Source organism: Meles meles, chromosome 14, assembly GCF_922984935.1.
Source record: "Meles meles chromosome 14, mMelMel3.1 paternal haplotype, whole genome shotgun sequence".
In the NCBI taxonomy this organism is placed as follows: domain Eukaryota; kingdom Metazoa; phylum Chordata; class Mammalia; order Carnivora; family Mustelidae; genus Meles; species Meles meles.
Window position 1 is genome coordinate 73,801,942 of NC_060079.1, and position 22,105 is coordinate 73,824,046.

The 22,105-nt window shown below is 56.0% G+C and overlaps 2 protein-coding genes across 9 annotated transcripts in view; one reads left to right on the forward strand and one right to left on the reverse strand.

Moving 5' to 3' along the window:
* FARP1 (FERM, ARH/RhoGEF and pleckstrin domain protein 1) overlaps nt 1-5,238 on the forward strand; it is a 280,772-nt gene extending 275,534 nt beyond the window's left edge. For all 8 annotated transcript variants that reach the window (XM_045978472.1, XM_045978471.1, XM_045978469.1 and 5 more), the window contains exons 25-27: nt 1,580-1,687; nt 2,000-2,151; nt 3,798-5,238. In XM_045978472.1, coding sequence (XP_045834428.1) covers nt 1,580-1,687; nt 2,000-2,151; nt 3,798-3,879 — 342 coding nt within the window. In that variant the 3' untranslated portion in view covers nt 3,880-5,238. The remainder of the gene's footprint in view (nt 1-1,579; nt 1,688-1,999; nt 2,152-3,797) is intronic.
* A 2,804-nt stretch (nt 5,239-8,042) lies between these two features.
* The window catches only part of STK24 (serine/threonine kinase 24), a 113,964-nt gene continuing 99,901 nt past the window's right edge, over nt 8,043-22,105 (reverse strand). The window contains exons 6-11 of the mRNA XM_045978475.1: nt 21,021-21,206; nt 18,253-18,398; nt 16,320-16,449; nt 15,182-15,250; nt 12,419-12,555; nt 8,043-9,106 (exon numbers count right to left, since the gene is read on the reverse strand). Of these exons, the coding sequence (XP_045834431.1) occupies nt 9,070-9,106; nt 12,419-12,555; nt 15,182-15,250; nt 16,320-16,449; nt 18,253-18,398; nt 21,021-21,206 (705 nt within the window). The 3' untranslated portion in view covers nt 8,043-9,069. The remainder of the gene's footprint in view (nt 9,107-12,418; nt 12,556-15,181; nt 15,251-16,319; nt 16,450-18,252; nt 18,399-21,020; nt 21,207-22,105) is intronic.

Below are 22,105 nucleotides of genomic sequence, written 5' to 3' on the forward strand. Positions count from 1 at the left end.
GGGGTGGGGGTGTGTGGGGGGAAGCGAGGCGACGGGATGGCAGCTGATTGGGGGTCAAGGATGTTGACCTGCTCAGTGAAAGCAGCAGAGAACTGGTCTGGTTGGACAGACCTGAGTCATCTGCCTGCAGGCTTCAGCCTTTCGAGAACAGGGGCATAAGGGCTTCAGGGCCATGTGACCTGAGAAGGGGACAGAAGTGTAGCCGAGTGAAGCCAGAGTGGGGGGTTTGCATGCAGCTGGTGACCCCAGCGGCCACTGAGACAGTGGGGAGCAGGGAAAGACAACTCTGTTCAAGGGTTGGAACATGGCATGTTCCAGAAAGGACAGACGGTGGTAGCGGCGGTTAGAGCCTTCCCATGTGCCTGCCTGGACTTGGGGCACGGTGGGCTGCAGCACGGTGTGGGACCGGCAGCAAGAGGAGGACCTTCCGGGCTGCAGCCGGGGGGTGTGGGTTCAGTAGGAGGGGGCTCCCCTAGTCCTGCTTGCTTCCATCACCTGCTTGGCACTCCGAGCACCCCATTTTCTGGTCCTGTTGGCCCGTGGGTGAGTGGCAGGCAGGGTGACGGCCGTTCTGCCTGGAACTCCTGCTGTGAGTCGGAACCCACCTGTCTGTGGGTCTACTTCCGGAGCTCTTTCGGCCTGAGGCACCGTTTGCTTCTGGTAGCCTCTGTCCCCCCATCAGACAACTCCAGGCAGAGACACAATTCTTTAAGGTCCCTGGGCCCGGAGGCAAGAGAAAGAAGTTTGCGTACCTTAAAAATGCGTTTTGGAAGAGTAAAGTAGACTCAGGTGTATTTTTTTTTTTTTTTAATAATTTGCCCATTTGACCCCCGGGTTGGGAGTCTGTCCCCAGCATCCCGTTTCCTGCCTCCTTCAGTCTCCAGGGCACTGAGGGGCCGGCTGGTCAGGGCTGTGGACAGGCAGTCTCACTGTCTCGTCCCCACCCCTGGTACGGGGTCAGGGTGCGCAGCCTGTGCTCCAGGTGTCCCCCGCCGGGCCTCCGAGCTGGGAGCTCAAGCAGGACGCCTGGGGAAGGCCAGCGTGGACCGGGAATGACTCTTGAGGGGAGTCACAGGTGCAGGGCCCAGGCTGGGCGCCTGCTGGGGCAGGCCGGCGTTCCGGCCACGGCCACTAGGTGGCGCGCAGCACCGGACAGCGTGTTGTCCTGGGGTGATGGGACCTTTCCAGGGTTACCATTCGGGGGTCTGAAGTCGGAAATGGTGGGGGGGCGCCAAGCTCCCCCCGCACCCTGTAGGGAGGGTCCGTGGGCGAGAGGCAGCACTTCAGGAACCCTCTGTGTCCTCTCCGAGGGCAGCAGGCGCAGCGGAGGAAGCGTGATGTGCTCCTACCTTCCACCTGGGGTACAGAGGTCTCCGTGGGGGGCGGGGGGCAGGGGCGTGTAAATTACCTGTCCTTTAGGTGGGTGACAGCATCTCAATCGGGCTCAGACTGCACCCACAGGGAGCACCAGCCCTCTCCCTAATTCGGGCAGATGCAGGAAGTTTCGCCCGGGGGACTGTGTTGTCCCCCCACCGCAGGTCCCCGCACTGGGCTGCTGACAGGCGCGCTTGTCTTTCAGAATCAGCTGTCCGGGAATCTGCTGAGGAAATTCAAGAACAGCAACGGCTGGCAGAAGCTGTGGGTGGTGTTCACTAACTTCTGCCTGTTCTTCTACAAGTCTCACCAGGTAAGTACCACAGCCCCGCGCAGGTGGCCGCAAGGGGGCGGGGCTGGGGGGCGGGGCAGGCTCACTCCGGAAGGATGAAGAACCCGGGCACTCCAGCCTCCCAGGCCCGCGAAGGCCACATCCCCGAGACCCTCCTTTCCAAGTGAAGGCTGATGCTGCCCGCGTGCGGGAGGGGGCGCCTTGGCCTGGGGAAGGGCCACCCGGCTGGTGGCTGAATGCGGGGGCTGAACGCGGGAGAGGGGAGGACTTCACTGAAGGCTGAGGGCCAGTCTGGGCCGCCTCTCCAAACCCCCCGCTGTTGCCTCCGCCCAGGACAATCACCCCCTCGCCAGCCTGCCTCTGCTCGGCTACTCGCTCACCATCCCCTCAGAGTCGGAGGACATCCACAAAGACTATGTGTTCAAGCTGCATTTCAAGTCCCACGTGTACTACTTCAGGGCTGAAAGCGAATACACATTCGAAAGGTAACGATCCCCTCCCTTCTCCCAGGTGAGCCCAGTGGCCGGGGCCCTTCTGGGGGCAGCTACTCACTGCCCACTGTGGGCCCGGGCATTTGCTCACTTCCAAAATGTCCTTGACCTTTGGGGGAGCGGGGTGAGGATGACGGTCCCCTGGCTTGCCACCTGTATCCACCTGTGTTCTCGAAGAATCAAGTGACACTCTGACTTCCCTGGTTGAATGTCAGCCCCTAACCTGTACAGTGTCGAGTTCATGCTCCCCAGGGCGCCCTTTTTAAAATCTCTAACATGTGTTTTAGTGTCTAGAGTATTTAGTCGGAATGTGCAGAAGGCCACCCGAGGAAGGGAGCAAAGGCTCGTGCTTCTGCGGGTCACCTTTTTAGTAAGACTTCCTGTTGGCTAGAACGAGGCCCAGGAGCTGTCATTTTCAAAGATGGAAAGACCCAAACTATCACATTGGACCGATTCAGGGCGTTCCTGAAATATCAAGTAGAAATTCCGGGCCCCGGGGAACTGGATCCTGTATGAAAGCACCAGCTCAGGATGGGGTGGTGGGGGGAGGTCTGCAGGCCCCAGACCAGACAGGGCCAGGGGTCCCCAGCCCCGTTAGGGAGAAGTGGCCCTCCAGGCCGTGCTGAGAGGACCGGAGTGTGTTCCTTCGCCACCCCCTGATCCCGTGAGCCTGCAGGGTAGGACCCAGTCGTCGGGAAGGGGAGTTACGGGGCAACACACCGTGGGGGAAACCAAGGTTCAGGCTGGCACTCCCTAGTGCACTGCTTAGAAAGTGGGCCCAGGAGACAGTCTTCCCAAATCTGAGCCCAGACTGGGAACCCTGGACCGGGTGGGGATCTTGTCCCTGTGGTAGCACAGGCCGTTGAGCCCTGTAGTGACAAGATCCCAAAAAGACCAGTGATGAGAGAATTTCTACACAGCCTTGCTACCCATTCCTCACCCTCGGCACTGACGACCTAGAGGCGGTGGGAAGCCCTGGCCCATGCGTTCGAGGATGGGGAGCAGCACCCTGGTCCCGACCCCTAGAGGCCATTTGGCACCCCCTCATTGTGACACCCAAAATGCCTCCAGACCTTGTCCAGCAGACAGGGAGGCAGCAGGAGCACACGGAGCGGGCCAGACCCCTCCATCCGGCTGCTCTACAAAGGGAGCGCCCCAGCCGTGGTTCTCAAACTGTTCCTCTGGCACACCTCACGGAACCCTTAGCCCGGCTTTCATGTACTTGGGTACCAAAAAAAAGAACCCTTTTTGCTAAGATAGCATGGTACAAACCGGGCGCCAGCCTGTCGTGCTATGTTTTTGGTTTTTTTTTGTTTTGTTTTGTTTTAAAAGATTTTTTATTTTATTTATTTGACAGAGAGAGATCACAAGTAGGCAGAGAGGCAGGCAGAGAGAGAGGAGGAAGCAGGCTCCCAGCGGAGCAGAGAGCCCGACGCGGGGCTCGATCTCAGGACCCTGAGATCGTGACCTGAGCCGAAGGCAGCGGCTTAACCCACTGAGCCACCCAGGCGCCCCCGTGTTATGTTTTTATAACTCATGAGGTTACGTGGAGTATCGGGAAGCCGTTACAAGGGAAAAAAACACCCTGTGCTGGTTCAGAGAAAGTGGCCCTTGACCCTGCTTCCGTTCTCCGGTCTCAGGTGGATGGAGGTGATCCGCAGCGCGACCAGCTCCACCTCGCGTGCCCATGTCCTGGGCCACAGAGAGTCTCACGGGTACTGATGGCACGTCTGTCGCTGGGCTCGGCGGGGGCGGCTTCCCCGGGAGACACTGCCCGTCCTCTGTATTAACGAAGCCTAGTAAAATTAACACCTGTCTGGGAAACCGAAACCTGGCTTTACAGCAGCCCTCCTCTGTGTCCACAAAACCGTTTTTAACCTTGTCTTTCCGAGCTGTTCCGCGGTCGTCTGAACGGAGCAGGGGCCCCCGCCGCCACGCCGGTCCTCCTCCTGGTGGCCTGTTCCCAGCTCGCGCCAGTGTTAAGCCCGTGTCCCTAACAGTGCCAAATGACCGCTCCTCCGCAGCTGCGCCTTCGAGGCAGTTCGACCCCGTCCGTTCAACCAAAAGACAGGGCAAGTGCTTTTTCTTAAAAAACAAGTTTTCCAGTGTTTGTGATACACACGGCACAGTCTTAAGCAAATGAGATCCTTTTCAGATTTCGTTTTTTCAATCTTTCTACTTTTATAAGAAGAAGTTAGGATTTACTTCTGTGATTAATAGAAGCAGTTCGCCGCACGCAACATACTTTCCCTTTGGGGTTTTATGCTCCAGTGAAACGCTGTTCTTGGCACAAGGGGACCAAATTGTTTCCGTGATTCCTCTTTACAAAGCGCAGCGGGGCGGCCCAAATCCGACACGAGGTCTGCGTGCTCGCTGTCCTAGGAGTGGTGTGTGCGACGGGAGGTCCTCCGCTGTGGTGTTTGCTGTCTGTCTCCCGAGCATGAGAACCTGTATGTCCGTGATCAGGGCCATTTGTGATATGTGACGGTTCCAGAGGGTCTCCATGGGCTTCCAGGGGCCGTGGAAGCCCCATAAACATGAGGGGCGCGGCCCCCGTGCTCACCCCCACAGCCTGCACCTGTGGCTGGGGACCGCACAGTTGGTAGTAGTATGTATCGTGCCTGTCTTCAAGAACATTCTTTCCTCCGTTTATACTCACCCCCCCCCCCCAGGCATGGGGTATCCACAGTATGACCTTGCGTATCCGCAACAGTCGGACTACACAGGGAACCAGGCTCCGGGACCTGCTGGGCCCGCTAGTCGAAACCTGCTTGCCTGTTCTCTGCGGAGAGCGGGTGGCTGCTATTCCCTAGTTTTCTTACACCCTTTCTGACCCAGTCCAGAGGGGGCGACCCATCCAGCCGGTCCCCCCCACCCCCGGTGCCTGCACCCCAGCCCCACTGGCCGGCGCAGCAGAGCCGGGGCTGGTGGGCGTGGAGGCAGCGGCCCCCATGGACAAGGAGCTCGAGACGCGCTCATCGCTTGCCTTACGCTGTGTACCAGATGGTTTGAAGTACTAACAAAAGGGAATAAAAATACCTCACGCCACGATCCACACTGACGTTTTAAGGCAAAACATCACCCACCTTGTCTGGTCTTTTTTTTTTCGTCCGATGCAGGCGGGTTACAGGGACGGAGCAACCCAGGAGTGGAGGTGGCTGGTCCCGGCGGTGGGGGGTGGAGGGGGGCACCTCGTGTGTGAGACTGCGTGAAACCGGGGAGGCGGAACCTTGGCGGGGGCCTGTCTGTGGCTAGAAACGGACTAAAACCCAAGAGATGAACACAAAGCCTGGGGGGGGGGGGGCTACCTTCCACGTCCTTCGTGAAGAGGGGTTCCTGGGGACCAGCTACTCCTTCCCAGGTGGCTTCTCTCACACCCCAGCAGCAGGACCAGCGCCCCAGGAGCGGGAAGGGAGGTGTAGCTGGCGGGACAAAAGCAGTCTCAGGAAGATGCCCGCCCCCCGCGAGGGCACCAGTCACTGACTTCTACAGGCTGGGGGACGGAGGGGTCTAGTTCAGTTTCTCAGAGAGTCCAAACCCGTTCGGTGAGGGTGTTGCCCTACTCATACCTCTGTGGGCCCCTGTGACTTCTCTTGTGGGCACCGGAGACCACCCCCAAGCTGTCAGGAACCCGGGGAATTTCAGAGACACCCAGTGGCGCAGGTCACTCGGGCAACTCGAACAGAAACACCAGGAACGCATCTCACGGCTCTGGAGGCTGGAAGGTGCAAGACCAAGGCGCCGGCAGATCCGGTGTCTGGTGACAGCCTTCCCGGGTTACAGTCCGCTATCCTCTCTCTGTGTCCTCACAGGGCCGGAGGCGGGGGAGGGGGGTGTGTCTCGGGGGTCCCGTCTTAGTCACTAATCCCGTCACGGGCCCTCGCTCTCCTGACCTCATCACCTCCCGACACCATCCCACTGGGGGTTCGGATTTTAACATGCACAGTCCCCTGCACGACACAGTCCCCTGCACGACACAGTCCCCGTGCTCACGAGCACGCCAAGCAGCACTGTCCCCGTTTACCGCCATATTTGATAGCACGAATACAAAAGCCGCGGGTTTTTTTAAGAAAACAGAAAACCTCTTATAAACGGACCATCTTTTGCCAAAAGAATGGTACAAAACGCTACACGAAGAACTGCACAGGACACAAGAGTAACGCGACCAGCAAACCGCGTTCAGAAGGCGTGTGGCCTGTGCTTACAGCACGACAGTCACGAGGCCAGCTCTGAGGTGCTGAGGCCTCCGAACCCCCGTGGTGGCCACTCGCTCGTGCAGCCAGCTAGGACACACGACAGAATTGCTAGAAGGCATGAAAACCCAGCCAGACAGCCCACTGCCTCTGGTCCCACGAGGTGGTCGCTGTGCTCGCCGGAAGCCTCTCCCAGGCCAGGGACAATCTGAGCAGCGAAGCTGGGGGCCGGGGTGGGGGGCGTCTAGGCATCGGGGGCCTCCAGGTGTCAGCCTCGTGGGTCCGGCTGCGTGACGTCAGGGTTTCTGCCCCAGGTTCCGCGGGAACCCCCCATGGACGGGGCCATGCCGCCACCAGCCTCCCCGGCTCGTGGGGCAGCCCGTGGAAGGGCACACAGCCTGCGGGCCCTGAGAAGCCAACCGCGGCCTGCGTGGCCACAGACTGGAGAGACTGGGGACGAGATGCCCTTGTCAAAGCTCCTCACAGCACTTCCTCCCCAGCAGGCTTCGTCAACAGAAGGTGCTCAGGTAGGCTCGAGAACAATGACCCTCTCTGTCGGGGCGCTGCGGGCCGTGTGCCGACCGTGGGCCGATCCGCTCACTCGGAACCCGATCTCCCCGCCAGCGTGACTGCTCCTCGCTCTGGAGACCGGCTCCAGCGTGTCGTCTCGAGGTCACCGTCCACGTGCAAAGGTGCAGGACTGTAAGCCAGCGGCCGTCTACACCGGCTGGCTGAAGAGCAGCACGCGCCACTGCTTCACGGGATACGGGATTGTCCCGCAGCGGACGGAGCGGGCCGTGGCTCGCGCCTTGGACGGGGAGACCCGGCGCTGCCTCGCACGAACCAGTCCAACCAGTTCTAGAGCACAGAGCAGCTTCACATCTTCTCGTCCAAGTCAACGTCCCTGCCGCTGCCGAACACACAAGATAACGATCCGCGATGCAGTTGTTTCCCTGAATCAAAACGTACCCCTTACAGAAATCAATCAATCAGCTTCTGGTTTAAAAAAAAAAAAAAAAGACTTCATTGTAGGCTTTTAAACGCTCCAGTCCATGACCAAACCCTGACGGCACACACGCACTCTCCCCTCTCCGGCTCTAGGCGGCCTCCTCTGCCTGTGGCCCAGGCCACTGGGGCGCCGGACAGCAAACCCTCCATCCCAAAGGTGACCCAGTAACTTCCTCGCTTCCGAAGCTCCTTTGTCTGCCCCTGCAAGGACTGCTGCACCCGCAAGAGGACGATGATTTGCGTCCACGAAAAGCACACAAAGCCACGTGTACTTAAGCAGGAATCGCTGCTGGAACTCCCTCTCTCACCCCAGAGTAAGGACTCTTCCTGCCTCCCACCAGGCCACCAAGGCCGGGCCATAGGCCCGGACAACGACAGGCCCTCGGCTGACAGAGAGCAGCCCCCGCTCCTTTAAGAAAGCAAAGCCACCCTTAATCAAGGTCCCTGGGGAGAGAGCACAATTTCACAAATCAGCAGGATCCAGCCCTGTTTTCTCAATGGCCAATTTTCTGAAAGTCACACAGGGAGCTGACCAGGACACTCAGCGTTCTGAATGTGGGCACTTCTTTCTGGAAGTGCCGAACGTCCCCGTGCACTCTCTGGCTCGCTCGCTCTCTCACACATACACACACCCCTGGTACACTGACCTCTGAAGAGTCACGTTTCAAGGAAAAATGTGCAAAATAAGTGTGTTATAAAATTTATTCGTGTAAGCATTCAGACATTTTTAGGTGGGCAAGATGATATGCGGATTCCACTACGAGGCGCGACAGAAAATCCTACTGGGAAGGACAGGAGAGCTGGCGCGGGGCCGGCAGTGGGACGATTTCAAACAAATGTGAAGACGAGAGCACTTCATCGGGGAGAAACTTAAAATAATAATTTAAAGCTTCATGAGGCAAGATATGTTCCAATTTAAAACACTAAGAAATAGTACCATCAAATGGAAGGAAATCAACCTGTATGTGTACCAAAAGGGCCGTCGGGCAAACGAGAGGGGGATTTGCATTTGCGGAGGTACAAAGAGGAGTGTTCCGTGAGGGGGGCATGAAGTCGTATTAATGGCAAACCCTGCAAATACAAAATAAAACCCAAATCACTGATCACAGAATTCAAAATTTACATGTAATAAAGGCAAGGCAATAGACTCGAGTTATGGCCTGTCAAATATTTACTCCACTGACATTATCTACAGAAGCACTTGGCCAATTTGTACACAGTGATTCCTTATGCACGCCAAAAGGGTTTCCGTAAAAATGACACTATATACAAATCTGTACACTGACCCACCAGAGCGATACTCCATCTCCCACGGGGGGGGAGTCACCCACTTAAAGCAGGGTACCTGAGATTTCATGTCCTCAATTGCCTTGTCAGGATCCCAAATATACATTTCAGGGTTTGTTTTTGTTTTTAAAGACACTTTCCTTGATATGTGCACGATGGCTAAAATTAAAAAACACGAACGAGAAAATAAAATGATCGCTTGCAGGAGCCGACCCTCCCCACCCCACAGGACGTGTCCGTCGGGCGGAGGCTGGCAAGGAGGGGTGGCGCGCCCCGGGACGGTGGGCACCCGCGGCCGGGGTCGGGGGGCGGGAGGGCCCCTGGATGGCACACCGCTGCAGCGGGGTCAGCAAAGGCTCTCGTGGACGTTTTCGGAGGAGGAAGATGAAGAAGAAAAGAAAAAACCCCAAATGCCAAAGGAATTTCAGTGGGTTGAAGTTCCTCCACCACTTAGAGAGTATCTAGGGAAAGAAAAACAAGAGAAACTTAAGTGAGTGTGTGTCATTTCTGTAACCCCTGTGCAAAAAGTCAAACCAGCACTGAAATCCTAGTTTACTAGGCAATCTTAAGTCATAAAAAAAATTTAGTGGCGCAAACATCAATGGGTTCATTATTCTATAAAGAATTCATAAGAACTAAGAAAGTCATGATTTTGACCCCACTTTTCATCAGTCAGATTCAGTCAGTGGAAAAACTGGAAGAATGTAGCAAGCCAGAGCGTGCTCGGTCTCCTGGGAGGAAAAAAAGATGGGGCAGTTCCGCTTACAGTCCACTTCGATCCCTACCCCGGTCGGCAGCACCCGCTAACACGCGCGACCCCAGGGGCGCACACACAGCTGGCTGGGGCATGGCCACAGGAGGCCCCTCCGGGCCACAAGACTACTGCTGCTCGCGCACATAATCCCTTCCCGGAGCTGTCCCTGGACCGGGTCCAGAGAAGGAGCAATGTGTTTGCACAAGGAGGTCTCTTAGGGCTTTTTGTCACTGTAAATATTAGGGAACAATTCTGATGTCCAAGAGCAAAGAAAGGTTTAAGTAAATTAAGCAAACTGAAAAAACAGGTTAAAAATTGTAATTATAGGGGGCCTGGCAGGCGGAGTCAGCTGCATGTCCGACTCCTGATTTCAGCTCAAGTCGTGACCTTGCGGGGGGGGGGGGGGGGGCGTCTATGGTTTACACACAACAATGGACTCTGTGACCCAGCGTGACCAGGCTGAGTGGGGTCATGGGCGCCTTTTTCGGCTTTCTGGTAATTGCGCAGTACCGTCTCGCTCTGGAATACGGAAAAGGGCAGGGGGGGGGGGGGTAGGGAGGTCCCCGAGGCCCAACCTCACCTCAACACTGACCCCAATTCACAGGAGAGGGCAGAGGACACACTCAACCCTTCCGGCCGAGAGCCGCTCTTGCGGCGTCTGCAATACTGGGCCCTCTCCCGGGAACGGAGGATCATGTACAACCCTGTGGGAAAGCAGGCCGTAGCCAGAGATCTCAGAGCCACCTTCCAGAAGGAGAGCTGCCTATGCTATGGGAGGACTTGGTGCCACACAGAAGGGTCCACGCGATAACTCAAATTACGATGCATGTCTTTGAAACGCTTTAGGCAAAAGTCGGTTTTTTCCCCGAGGTGACAGATCCACCAAAGTGATGCCCTTCAGAGCAAAACGGGCACAAAGCAGCGGCAGTGGCCACCGTGATCTGGGGCATCTGGGTGGGACACACACAGAAGAGCTCCAGCTGTGGGCCACAGGGACCCAGCGGAGGACCCCCGACCCCCCAGAGCGCGTCACGTGCTGGCTGCAGAGGAGAGCGCGTCTGCACGGCACAGAGCAGAGGGGGAGAGGCAGATGGTGCGGGGACGAGAAGGACTATGGACTCGGCGTTTCCTCTCGCGTCACCGCGAAGTACGCGCTCTCGTGTGACGCAGGCCGCGGTGGGTGGGACTGAGCGGGCGACTGCCAAGGTCACAACGAACCATGGCGGGTTCACGCCGAGAAGCGCTGCTGAGTGTGAAACACACGCCGGGCCGCAAGGACGCCAAACCGCACGGGAAACGACCCCCCACTGATGACATGTCGGAGAAAGACCTGGGATGCGGTGGGTTCAAGAGCGTATCACAACACTAACGTCACTGGCGCCTTCTTTACTATTCCTCAGGAGGTGACCAGAAAGCCCCGCACCGTGCCGTATGGCTCACACCGGCTGCCGGGCAGCGCGGGGCCGGCCCAGCTGTGTCAGCCGCCCAAGGGCGGGAGCAGAGGGGAAATCGAGTCAGGTACGTGTGTCCCTCTGACCAGTTCAGGCAACTCGGGACAGGGTGGAAACCATCAGTCCTGAGAGTGGCCCTACACAAGCAGAAAACCAAACCTGAAAGGACCCTCCGGCGCGGCGGGTTCCTCCTTGAGCGCCAGGACGCTCGCTGGCTACCCCACCAGCAAATACATGCACCAGCCCCCGAGCCACTTCGGGAGAGGAGAAAAACGGACCATTAAGTCATTCCTTGGTTAATGGGAAAGCCTGTGTGGTAATAAGGATATGCCACGGACACTCTAACGTTAGGGACGTCCCCGCACACACACCCCGGAGGGTACAGACAAGCTCGTCCCGACTGTGTTGTCTCGCCGACTTGATTTCTGTTTTCCTTTATGCCTGGAAGTCGTGAGTACCGACAGCGGGGAGCGGACGAACCCGAACACTACAGCTGACTCCTTCGCTCGCCTCAGAAATCAAGGCGGCCGGTAAACAGGCCCTACCATGCTGCCGGCACGGAAGGGCGGGTCGGCACGCAGGGACAGTGTCTACACCGCGGCCGGAGCAGAGGAGCGTGAACCACGGTGCTGCGACTAGGTTGTGCCCCCAATTCCCACTTTATCAGAACACTTCACGGGCCAGAGGGCATCCCCTTGGATCATCGCTGCCAAGGAGCAAAAGCAACCCAACACGCCCCAACTACTTTACATGTTGTCAAGTCAGTGTCTCTGGAAAGATCTGAAACGCTCCACTCTCAGCAAGGCTCGGCTGCCGTCTGGAAGAGACTGGACAACTCCCCCGGAAGGGGAATTTCAAAGCAATGACCCGGCCGGCTTTCTGGGGAGTGATGGTTTGGGGGTGTGAGCAGAGCTCGAGTCACAGCTCACCTCCACTCCGCAGCACCCCCAAAGGACTGCCCTTACGTGGGGGTGGCCGTGGGAGTGACCTCCACCAGGGGACTCCTAGAACAAGCCTGAGACTGGATAGGGGGAGCCCCATCGCTGCCCCCCTCTGCCACTGCCCCCTCAGGCCAGAGCCCCCGGCAGGGCAGGGGGTGCATGGCTGTCCCGACAAAGCTCCCAGGAGCAAGGCAGACGTGAGCATGGGCACAAGCTCAGGAGAAGGTGCCTGTGTCCCAAGTCCCTGAACCCTGACTGTGAGAAGAGAAAAGCACCTGGAGAGCGGCAGACACGTGGTGGGGAGCACCCCCCCCAGCAGACAGGGGCATCGCTAGGAGCAGACGCGGTCACAGGGTCACCGGGTGTTCCCACGAAAGAGCTCCCAGCGCACAGTCCGTGGTCCTCCCCTGGGCTGCCCCGACTCCTGCCACTCCTTCACAGTGACATCTAGAGCTCAGAACCGAAGTCTTCTCGGACTTGATTCTGCTTCAACCGTGTGGCCGGGAAGGAAACGGCCTGAGACCAAGGAGCAAAGTGCCAAGACGGCCAGGCAAGTCCCTCGGACAGACCAGGAAAGGCAGGGGGCACACGTGGCATGGTTTGACCCACGGGGCCTGGGGCAGTTACCTCTGCAGCCGCTGGACGAGCTGGGCCACCATGGTGTCCGAGATCCCGGGGCAGGCCTCCTCGGCCAGGTAGATGGCCCCGCGCAGCTCCTCAATGGACCCCATGTTACCTCCGCACGCCTGGCTCTTCTCCTTCAACTGCAGACACACAGACGAGAAGAGCGTGACCCGCGCAGGCAAAGGAATCAAGGCACCTCCTCTAGGAGGGACACAGTGTGAGGCCCACTGCGCCCCGGGCACACGAGGGCTGGCGGAGCTCGGGCTGGGCTGTGGGCAGCCTGCACTCCCTCCGGCGAGTGGCTTTCGGAGGGACAGTGCGTGAGGAAACGGCATTCATTAGACCTAAATCGCTACCTTCGCCAGGAAAGAGCAGAGACGACTTTCTGGGCACATTTTCAAGACCCAACAGGACACCCGCCCCTCTTCCACTTCGACCTTCGTCTGCACCAGAAACACATCGTCCCATCGCTCAGCTCTGGTTCCCACAAGGGGCTGCGCTGTGGGCTGCAGCTTCGCTCCAACGGTAATGGGTCGGTCCTTTATCCCAGCAAACAGCCTTTTTGGTCTACAGTGCTGTCGAAATATTCTATTTCCTACAGCCGAGCACCCCCACCCAGCCTAAATTCTGGGAATCCAGTGTCCCTCTTGAGCCCCCCACCCCCACAAGAAATCATAGCAGTGTCCTTGGGCACCACCCCCGGCTCTAAGTCCCCCTCTGGGAGCAACGCAGGACAAGGAGGGCCTTTCAGTCACAGGCAGCAGGCGCGCAACGAGCGTTCCCGGGCAGGAGCCCCTCCCAGATGGCGCCTTTAACAAACCGATCACATCTGGCTTTGGCTTTGCAGGCTCCTGTGAACGCCATCACCGCCAGCATCGGCCCGTCCTGACCGCGCTGCTCCCTCCTCCCCGCAGAAGGGACACATGGAGGAGCCAGAGGGCCTGGCGTGGGAGGGGCCGTGGCCCCGCGTGCTCTCCCTGGGCTCCTCCCCGCCACAGACTGTGACGCGGTAGACCTGGAGGCGGCCGCCGGTGTCCACCTAGGACTCCTGATCACTTAACTAAATACAACAGTACTCACACGTCGTCAGCGCCCAACCTCTCTGCCTTCCCCCATTTCCTGCAACGGCCTCCCTCCCGGCCCGCCCTGCCCTGTGCCCCCACCGCAAGTCCCCCTGCCCAAAGCTGCTGCGGATGCGCTCTATCAGCCCTCACGCACAGTCCCACGTCAGGAAGAGCCTCACTTGTAGACACGGGGATAATGATCCTTTGTTATTTTTATCGGAATTACATAAAATGATGTATACGGACAAAAACACGTTAGACAAGACACCCGTGAGTTTATCTTCAGCTGAGCTGAAAAAAATCTGAACAGTATTACACTGAGGACTAATTCGGTAATTCTAAATAATGGTTTCAGCACTGTTTCTTCATATGCCCAACAGAAAATACGCGGCTTCAAACAAGTAAGAAATACCTTTATCATTTTCCCTAATGGCCAGACCGATCCTAGTGGAGCGCCCACGGCAAGCTAACAGGAAAGCGGGGGAACATCTTGAAAACCCAGAGGACAGCTCTCCCCAACAACGTAGTAGAAAGTGGGATGGAGTCTTATGGACAGGAGAGGAAGAGCGCAGGCACCCAGAAGCGCCAGCCGAGGGCAGAGCCGGGGGGGGGGGGGGGGGGGGACGCGGAGCTGTCACACCTGCTGCCCCGAGTGACTTAGTTTGCCGTCACAGACCCACGTGTCCAGCGGTTTCAACTCTACGCCCCAGGCTCAGCACGGGCCCGACTGCCGGCTGGGAAGGCAGGGCCCTCAGCCTAGCTCAGGAGGGCCGACGCTGGGCAGGGGAAGGACAGAGCTGGACGAAGCGGGCCAGGACCCCCCTTGGCAGGAGGACCGAGCTCTAGGAGGGAAGATGTGGGTCTGGTACCTCCCACCCAAGACCAGCATCCTCAAATAGCAGGAGAGCTCCGCGTCACCACACAAACAGAAGGGACCGGTGTGGCTCATTCTGGACTACCTTAAAGGCAGCCTGTGGGATTCAAAAAAAAAAAAAAGGGGGGGGTATCTCCAACTTCTTTTCAAATCATCTACGAACCAGATGAAGAATAAGCTTCATTCTCTTAAACTTTATTCTTGAAAACACTGCACTATGCCGAACCTCTAGGAGGCAGGGCGGGCTCCCCCGAGAAGGAGCGGCAGACCAGCACGTGGGTGACATCAGTGCCCGGGGGAGGACGTGACCTGGGCTGCTCACTGGGGAAACAAACCGGGGGCCCAACAACAGGTAAGGAGACTTGTCTGGGATTACAGTGAACTATGGGGGCACAGTGGGGCTTAGGTCTCCGCAGAATCCAGTATCTCCTTTAAAATCAAGTTCTACTTTCCACGTGGCCATCAACTGGTCTGATGCAAAGTCATCAGGCTGCACCGAACAGATTTTGTGGAGAGCAGTGCGACGGACGCTCATATTCACCCTGGTGACACCTGGAGCCGCGTGGGGCTAGCACACTCAAGGAGGCGACGGTGACCTTCCCAGGAGGGCCAGGCAGCAGACGGTGCCCAGGAGAGCAGGAGGGGCACCGGGAAGCCAGTGCCTAATCCCAGCGGCCTCGCAGGACCACGATGCCGACTCCCCACCTGCTGGTGCCCACCAGCTCTAACCTCCCAAATTCAATTGGCAACATGTCACAGAAAGAGGACCCTGCTCCCCGCTATGTCCCTGTCACGCCCCACCCCCCAATCGTCAACGGGATATCTTACCTCTGCAAACAGAGGAGAAATAATTGTAGATAAACACTGAGAGAAAGGCCTCTTTGGGATGTCTTTCATCTTAGGGAAGAAAAAAAGGTGACCAGAAGTAAGTATTTAACATTCACATTCAACAGTGCAGAAACTTCAGACAGGCACCATGCTAGCCAGCATAAAGTCTGAAATGCTCTCTATTTGCTGTGCTATCTTTTATTTTTAAGATTTTTTTTTTTTCATAGTCTCCACACCCAGCGTGGGGCTCGAACTCACAACGCTGAGACCAAGAGTCGAGGCATTTGCTGTGATTGCTAAATGGGACTGTCTCACGCTCTTTCACTAGACTTCAACGTTTCTTTGCGGTGATGTGTCAAAACTCGTGCAGCTGGGCGAACCAGCATCTGGACTCCAGGTGCAAAGGCCCGAGAGGCTCGTGCAGGGGCAGGCGACACTGAATTGCACCCCTGCGCGGTCTATGCAGCAGGACTTGACTACCGACACTCCGGAAATGGAAATGAGATCAAAGCTGGCTGGTGCAAGTGACTATCACAGGACAGGGGCCCATTTTCTACTTTTGCAATCTCTGTAATGACTCCCATCTGCCCAGCAAAGCAAGACTTGTAGGATCACCAGGGAACAGCTGTGAACAGCCGCTGGTCCACAGTGCTTTAAAGCGACTCCAAAAACACAGTTCTTCATAAACTTAAACAGGCGTAAAACCAATGAAAATAAAGTCCCATGTAAGTACCAACAGCTCTACGTTTGTTTTTAAGAGCCTAAAAAACTTAATCCCAAAATTCTGGTATCTTTTCTGAGTAACCCCAACACAAAACAGAGTTCCGTGCAGAGTCTGAATGTCACTTCACAGGTGAGACGCCCCCCTCCCCCGCCACGTGCAAGCCTCAGGAAAGGCCGATACCGCGGGGGTTGGCAGGTTCGGGGACGGGGACAGGGACACAGCAGGCTCTGCAGAGCAGGAAGCAGCCCGAGGTACGGACCGGAGGCCGGGTTCTCGGATCTGACTCTCTGGGTCCTTATGAGCCCCCAACAGCGAGACCCCCTAGCAGGCTGCCCTGGGGTGCCCCGCCCCGCCCCCCACAGAGCAGGCCTGCAGAGGTGAGTGGGGACGGACTGCGGTACAAGCCAGCGTTACCTTATTTCTTTCTAAGTCCGAAGGCTGAAGAGCTCCATTTTCAAGACTCTTTGGATCTTTCTCTCGGATAGTGAAGATCCAGTCCCCAGAGTCGCTGCCTCCAGAGGCCTGGCTGTCCGTATCTGTCTCCCTTTGGAGAGAAATCCAGAACTCCGTGAGCGAGTGCATAGCCCTGCACCCGAGACCAGTCCCCCGCAGCCCTGCCTGGCCACCCTGCACTCCACACCTACCTCCCATCCCCGCTCGCCACCCATCACCCCCTCCAGGCCCTGCCTCCCGCTTCTAAGGAAAGAGACTGTCAGCGCGGGGCTCCCTGACTTCCCATGGCACCGGCCGCACCCAGCCGCCATCCCGGCTCCCAGACCCCAGAGAGGCCGCTCCCCGGCAGGACTACCCTGCGCCCCGCGCCGCTGACAGCCCCGCTCTCGGAGGCATCGTTTCTCCCCTTTGGCTCCTTCCCATCGACACCCCAACACGCATCCCTTTGGCTCCCGCAACGCAACAACCCCTCCAGCCACAGCCAGCCCCCAGTCTCATTTCTTGGGTGTGTCAGCTACACTTACTGCCTCTGTTTCTCACCTTCGCTCACCCCAAAACACACCCTGTCCCTGCAACTGCTCTGCCCAAGGCCGCTGACCGCCCGCACGACACTGTGCGAGGGGGCTCCTGCTCCGTCCGCCTGCTTGAGCCCCGGGGCCATGTTCCTGCTCATCCCTGCCCCCCTCCGAAGTCTCTGCCCCCCAGATCGCCCCGGAAATGGTCACCCACAGTTCAGTCCTCTACACGGGCACTTCCCAGCGGTCGGCCCTCCACACTCTGCAGACATACTCTGGGTGACACCGTTCACTCTCATGGCTCCGACGCCCATTCACAGCGTCGTAACTCTAAATCCCAGACCGCAGCCTGCATGCCTCGCCTGCGCCCTGCACCTCGATGCTCCTCTTCACCATCCTGCCAGCACCTCAAACATGTCCCACCCCAAACTCAGCTTCCCATGCTCCGGCCTCCTCCCTGCCCCACCCGGCTGCTTCTCCGCTCACCACGACACCCACCACACGGCGGAGGTCTGGATGGTCTCCACTTCTTCACTCAAGGCCATGGCCACGTTCGGACTGCCTATCCATCTCTTTGTCCCCACAGCTAACACCCTCATCTCTCCGCTTCCTGAGCCAGGGGTGCTCGCTCTTGGCTCCTGTCACCCTGAAACACTTGGTCTCGCCCCCAGAAACTCTCGTTCAAACCAGCCTGGCATGCGGACCTGGCCTGGGGGTCGACTTGGACTTGTAGCCCAGGCGTGAGGGAGAACAGAAGAGGCGCTACAGAGGGGCCCGCTTCCATTCGTGATGCCCATGTTCCTGCCGAGTGGGCGGCCCGGCTCCCCCGGCTACACACCCCGAAGCGGCTCCCAGACCTCAACCATCTCTTTGGCTAACAGAATTCCAGGATGCTTAACCCGACACCAGTTTTCAGCAGGTAACTTCTGGTATGGAGCTTTACAACCGCAGCACCGACCACGACCGCGCCACAACACAGAATCGCAAAGACGAACATTTGTATCTTCAAAAAAGAATACATTTGAAGCAGTCACATCTGACCGATATTTTACGGGCAGGAAAAAGAAAAGGAAAAGGAGACCAGGCCTAGTTCTTTATGCACTGTTCCTTCACAAAGATTTTTCCTGGAAAATCCACTGGCAACAGAAAGAGGCTAAAAGGCCCCCAAATTGTCCCATACTGACACAAAGATCACCATCAACCTGGATTATCTAAAAACAAATTAACAAAGAAATTCACAAATAACAACAGAAAATCCCATCTCAGATAAGAGAGAAGAACAAACACAAACATGACCCGTGCACAGGGCTCCCATGGGAGCCCCCCCCGCCCCCCGGTCCAGGTCACGCGCCCTGCACGCCCGGGCAGAGGGGACTCACGTGTCTGAGTCTTCGGAGCCCGAGTCCTCGTGGCTCTGCTCCGCCTTCCATCTCTTGTACCTGTCGATGAGCTCGGTCAGGTAGGAGGTTTTCTTTGCGTTGCGTATTATAAACTTGTGCTTCAGTAACTCCTTCGCAGTGGGTCTCTAGAAAACAAGCCGCCAGACAGAACAGGAAGCAGGAGATGAAGTTCCCTGTGTTCCGACTCGACCTCAAAGGACAGACTTCTGCCTCAAAGAGTCACGCACCCACACTAAAATGTAAAGATCGAGTTCGGCTTCCAGGTCTGTTTCCCTGACAAAAGCCAGGATTCCAACAGTAGTGGTCCAGCACCCATGGGTGGGAATCCACATGCAGTGTGGACGTGGTGGTTAGTGTCTCACGTGGTCCATGACACGCCACGGGGAACCACCCAGCAAAAGCAAAAAGCCTTTCCCTAGGAAGATGCACTGACATGGAAAACGTGTCAGAGAACTTCAGAGATCATTTAGGACAGCTAGAATATACCTCCCAGTTTTTATAAAATACTTTGTTTTACATACGCACATACATACATACATACAAATGCTGACAAGAGAGAAAACATATGCTCTGTGCTACCTTGTTAACCTTCTGTATTAGTATTTGGCTCCACCTCCCCCAAATAGTAAGATAGCTGTTAACTGGGATACAGCTCAAGGAAACCAGAAAGGAACCAAGATATACCCTTTTCTCTGACGCTGAAAGAGTACCGAGCGCTCTCGCTCTGGGGTTGGGGTGAGGGCCTCGTCCAGGTGCTGGGCTCCGAATGGCCAAAACCACACGGCACATTCTGAAGTTGGCAACTGCCTTCCCCTCGAGGATGGCAAACTGGATGCCAGGGAGCACACTTTCCAAGCATAGCCCAAACGAGAGCAGATTGGGGGGGGGGGGGAACCACGGCCAGTGAGACTCAGTTCCTACTTACTAAAGCCTGATTCATGACAGCCAGTCGTGTTTCTCAAATTCAAGCCCACAGGAAACCTGGGTCACCTCAGGTGCTGTCTCACTCCCTGGGAAACTCCTAGCATCTCCGCAGTGCTCACGTTCTCAGCTTCTCGTCCTCTTCCTCAGTGTGCTTGGGGCAGGGTAGGGGCGGACATGTGTGCTCTGGGCAAGTATGCAGACACTAGAAATCCATTTTTAATGGAAAGACGAGCACACGTGTGGGTGTATCTTCTTGGGTACTTCCTAGCCTCTGCACTGCGGCCAGGGACTCACATCATACCAGACCGTCCAGAGCGTTGTGGTCAGACGGAGCAGCGACCCTCCCCGCCTGATGCCTGATGCATTAATGAAGCCCACCTGGTGATCTGAGGCTACGTTCCGCAGGGGTTCGAAGGAAATGCTGCATCCCCCATTTCATTCCTTTACCAAAACAAGCATATTAGAAAACCATGGTGTTCTTGTAAAATTAGTCACCCATTCTTAGATAAGAATTAAGAAGGGGACTCAGGGGCACCTGGGTGGCTCAGTGGGTTAAGCCTCCACCTTCAGCTCAGGCCATGATCTCAGGGTCCTGGGATCGAGCCCCGCGTTGGGCTCTCTGCTTGCTCTCTTTTCCCCCACCCCTGCCTGCCTCTCTGCCTACTTCTGAGCTCTCTTCTGTCAAATAAATAGATACAATCTTTAAAGGGGTGCTTGGGTGGCTCAGTTGGTTAAGCATCTGCCTTCGGCTCAGGTCATGATTCCAGAATCCTAGGATCGAGCCCCGCATCAGGCTCCCTGCTTAGCAGAGAGCCTGCTTCTCCCTGCTGCTCTGTTTACTTGTGCTCTATCTTTCTGTCAAATAAATAAATAAATAAAATCTTTAAAAAAAAATCCTTAAAAAAAGGAGGGGGGGGGGATTTAGCTTGGCCTTCAGCCAATGCTGCTAGAAGACTCAGAAATAAACCAAGGACATATGGTTCTATACGTAACACCAAAATACAAAGATAACTTTCCAAGATGCGTCCTAATTCAGGAGCGAATTCAGCTAAGGCTACACAGGAGAGAATTCGTCTGGCCACAGGGCTCTGCCAGTCGATTGCACACACAAAAAAGTAAAAAGGAAGGGGTAGGAGGGCAAGATGGGTGGTTCGTGTGTACTTTTTTATTTTTCTTTCCGAACACATGCCAAGAAGAAATTGAAAACATGTACTTTTAAGACACATTTAGCCATTATTTTTCTGGCTAGACTTTCCGATTACTAAAAACGGCTAAAGATAGCCTGACCTTTTACTATAAACATTAAAAATTTATGATTCCACATATAATATTAAGGAGAACAGTCTTCAGGCTCAATGGGGTACAAAATGCTAGAAAATCTGAAAGAAAATAAGTAGCTTTCTGTTTATTAAAAGATAAATAATAAAAACATTTGTGGAGCGTCTGGGAGGCTCAGCGGGTGAAGCACCTGCCTTCAGCTCAGATTATGAGCTCAGGGTCCTGGGATGGAGCCCCAAGTCAGGGTCCTCGCTCAGTAGGGAATCTGCTTCTCCCTCTTCCTTTGCCCCCAGCCACAACCCCCCCCCCAACCACTTGTGCACACGCTCTCTCTACCCTAAATAAATAAAATCTTTAAAAAAAAAAAATTGCAACTCAAATCAATCGCATCCACTTAGAAAAGAAGAAGAAGAAAAAAAACAAAGAACGCGATTATGAAGACAACAGTGACTACGGCCAGAGTGATTAAGGAAATTCCAGTAAGATGGCTCTACCAAGTCTGGCCACACAGAAAGAGGCGCCCACCCCGAGCTCGAGCAACTCACAAAGCTTGGCTCCTTATTCAAACAGGCTTCAACAAACTCCTTGAGGGGTTTGCTGTAGTTCCCTTCCAGCGTGGGGGGGTTGTTCTTTGGAATGAGGAATAAAACCTTCATGGGGTGCAGCTCCGAGTGAGGGGGCTCCCCCTTCGCGAGCTCGATGGCTGTTATGCCCAGGGACCAGATGTCTGCCTGCAACAACAAAGCATTTTTAGAGATACCAAGAAGGAATAAGCTCAAGTAAATAGGCTTCTTAAAAAAAAGAAATACATCTCAACGTACTTCTAAGGTTTTGAAAAAAGACAATTATTTTTAAGCGAAAACAAAAAAGATAAGCCTTTGGTATAATTTCAAAACAGGCGACACACAGGAGAAAACGGAATACACAGACCACCTTCTAGCTCCGCACCGAAGGCGGCTTTTACGACCATTTGTCTTCTGTTTACTGCTGGAGGATGAGGCACTCCACGGTGACTCAGATCCCTGGAGTGACGGGACAGTTCGCCAGAAGTGAGCAGAGCGGACACGTCTGGAATACAGGGGTGTTTGCGATTCACCCCACCAAACCTGCTTACAACCACGCACAGCTGTGAGGCTAAGAGCCTCAGAGACTTGGGTTTAAATGCTGGCTCCACAACCAAAGTCTTACGACAGGAGACAATATCTCACCGGGACACCTGGGGGGCTCAGTCAGTTGCGGTCTGACTCCTGGTTTCAGCCCAGGTAGTGCTCTCAGGGTCGTGAGATCGAGCCCCGGGGCAGGCCTGGCGAGGAGACCACCTCACAGTTCCCCTCCCTCTGCCCCTCCCCTGACCCGTGCTCTCTCTAAAATAAATAAGTAAATAAAATCTTAAGAATAAAAAACTAACCTGTGAGCCTAGTTTCCTCACCGGCAAAATGGAAACAATACCAAGGAGGCTGAGCAGGGTACCTCACGGAGGGCCCCGAACTCAGAACGGGTGTCTTCCGGAAACGTTCACACACACACGGAAGTGGAGAATACCACCAGACTATTAACAGGAACTAACATGAAGTTAACGATTATTAACAATCCGCCACATGGACTTCGTCTACTGTTTGCCACAGTGGAC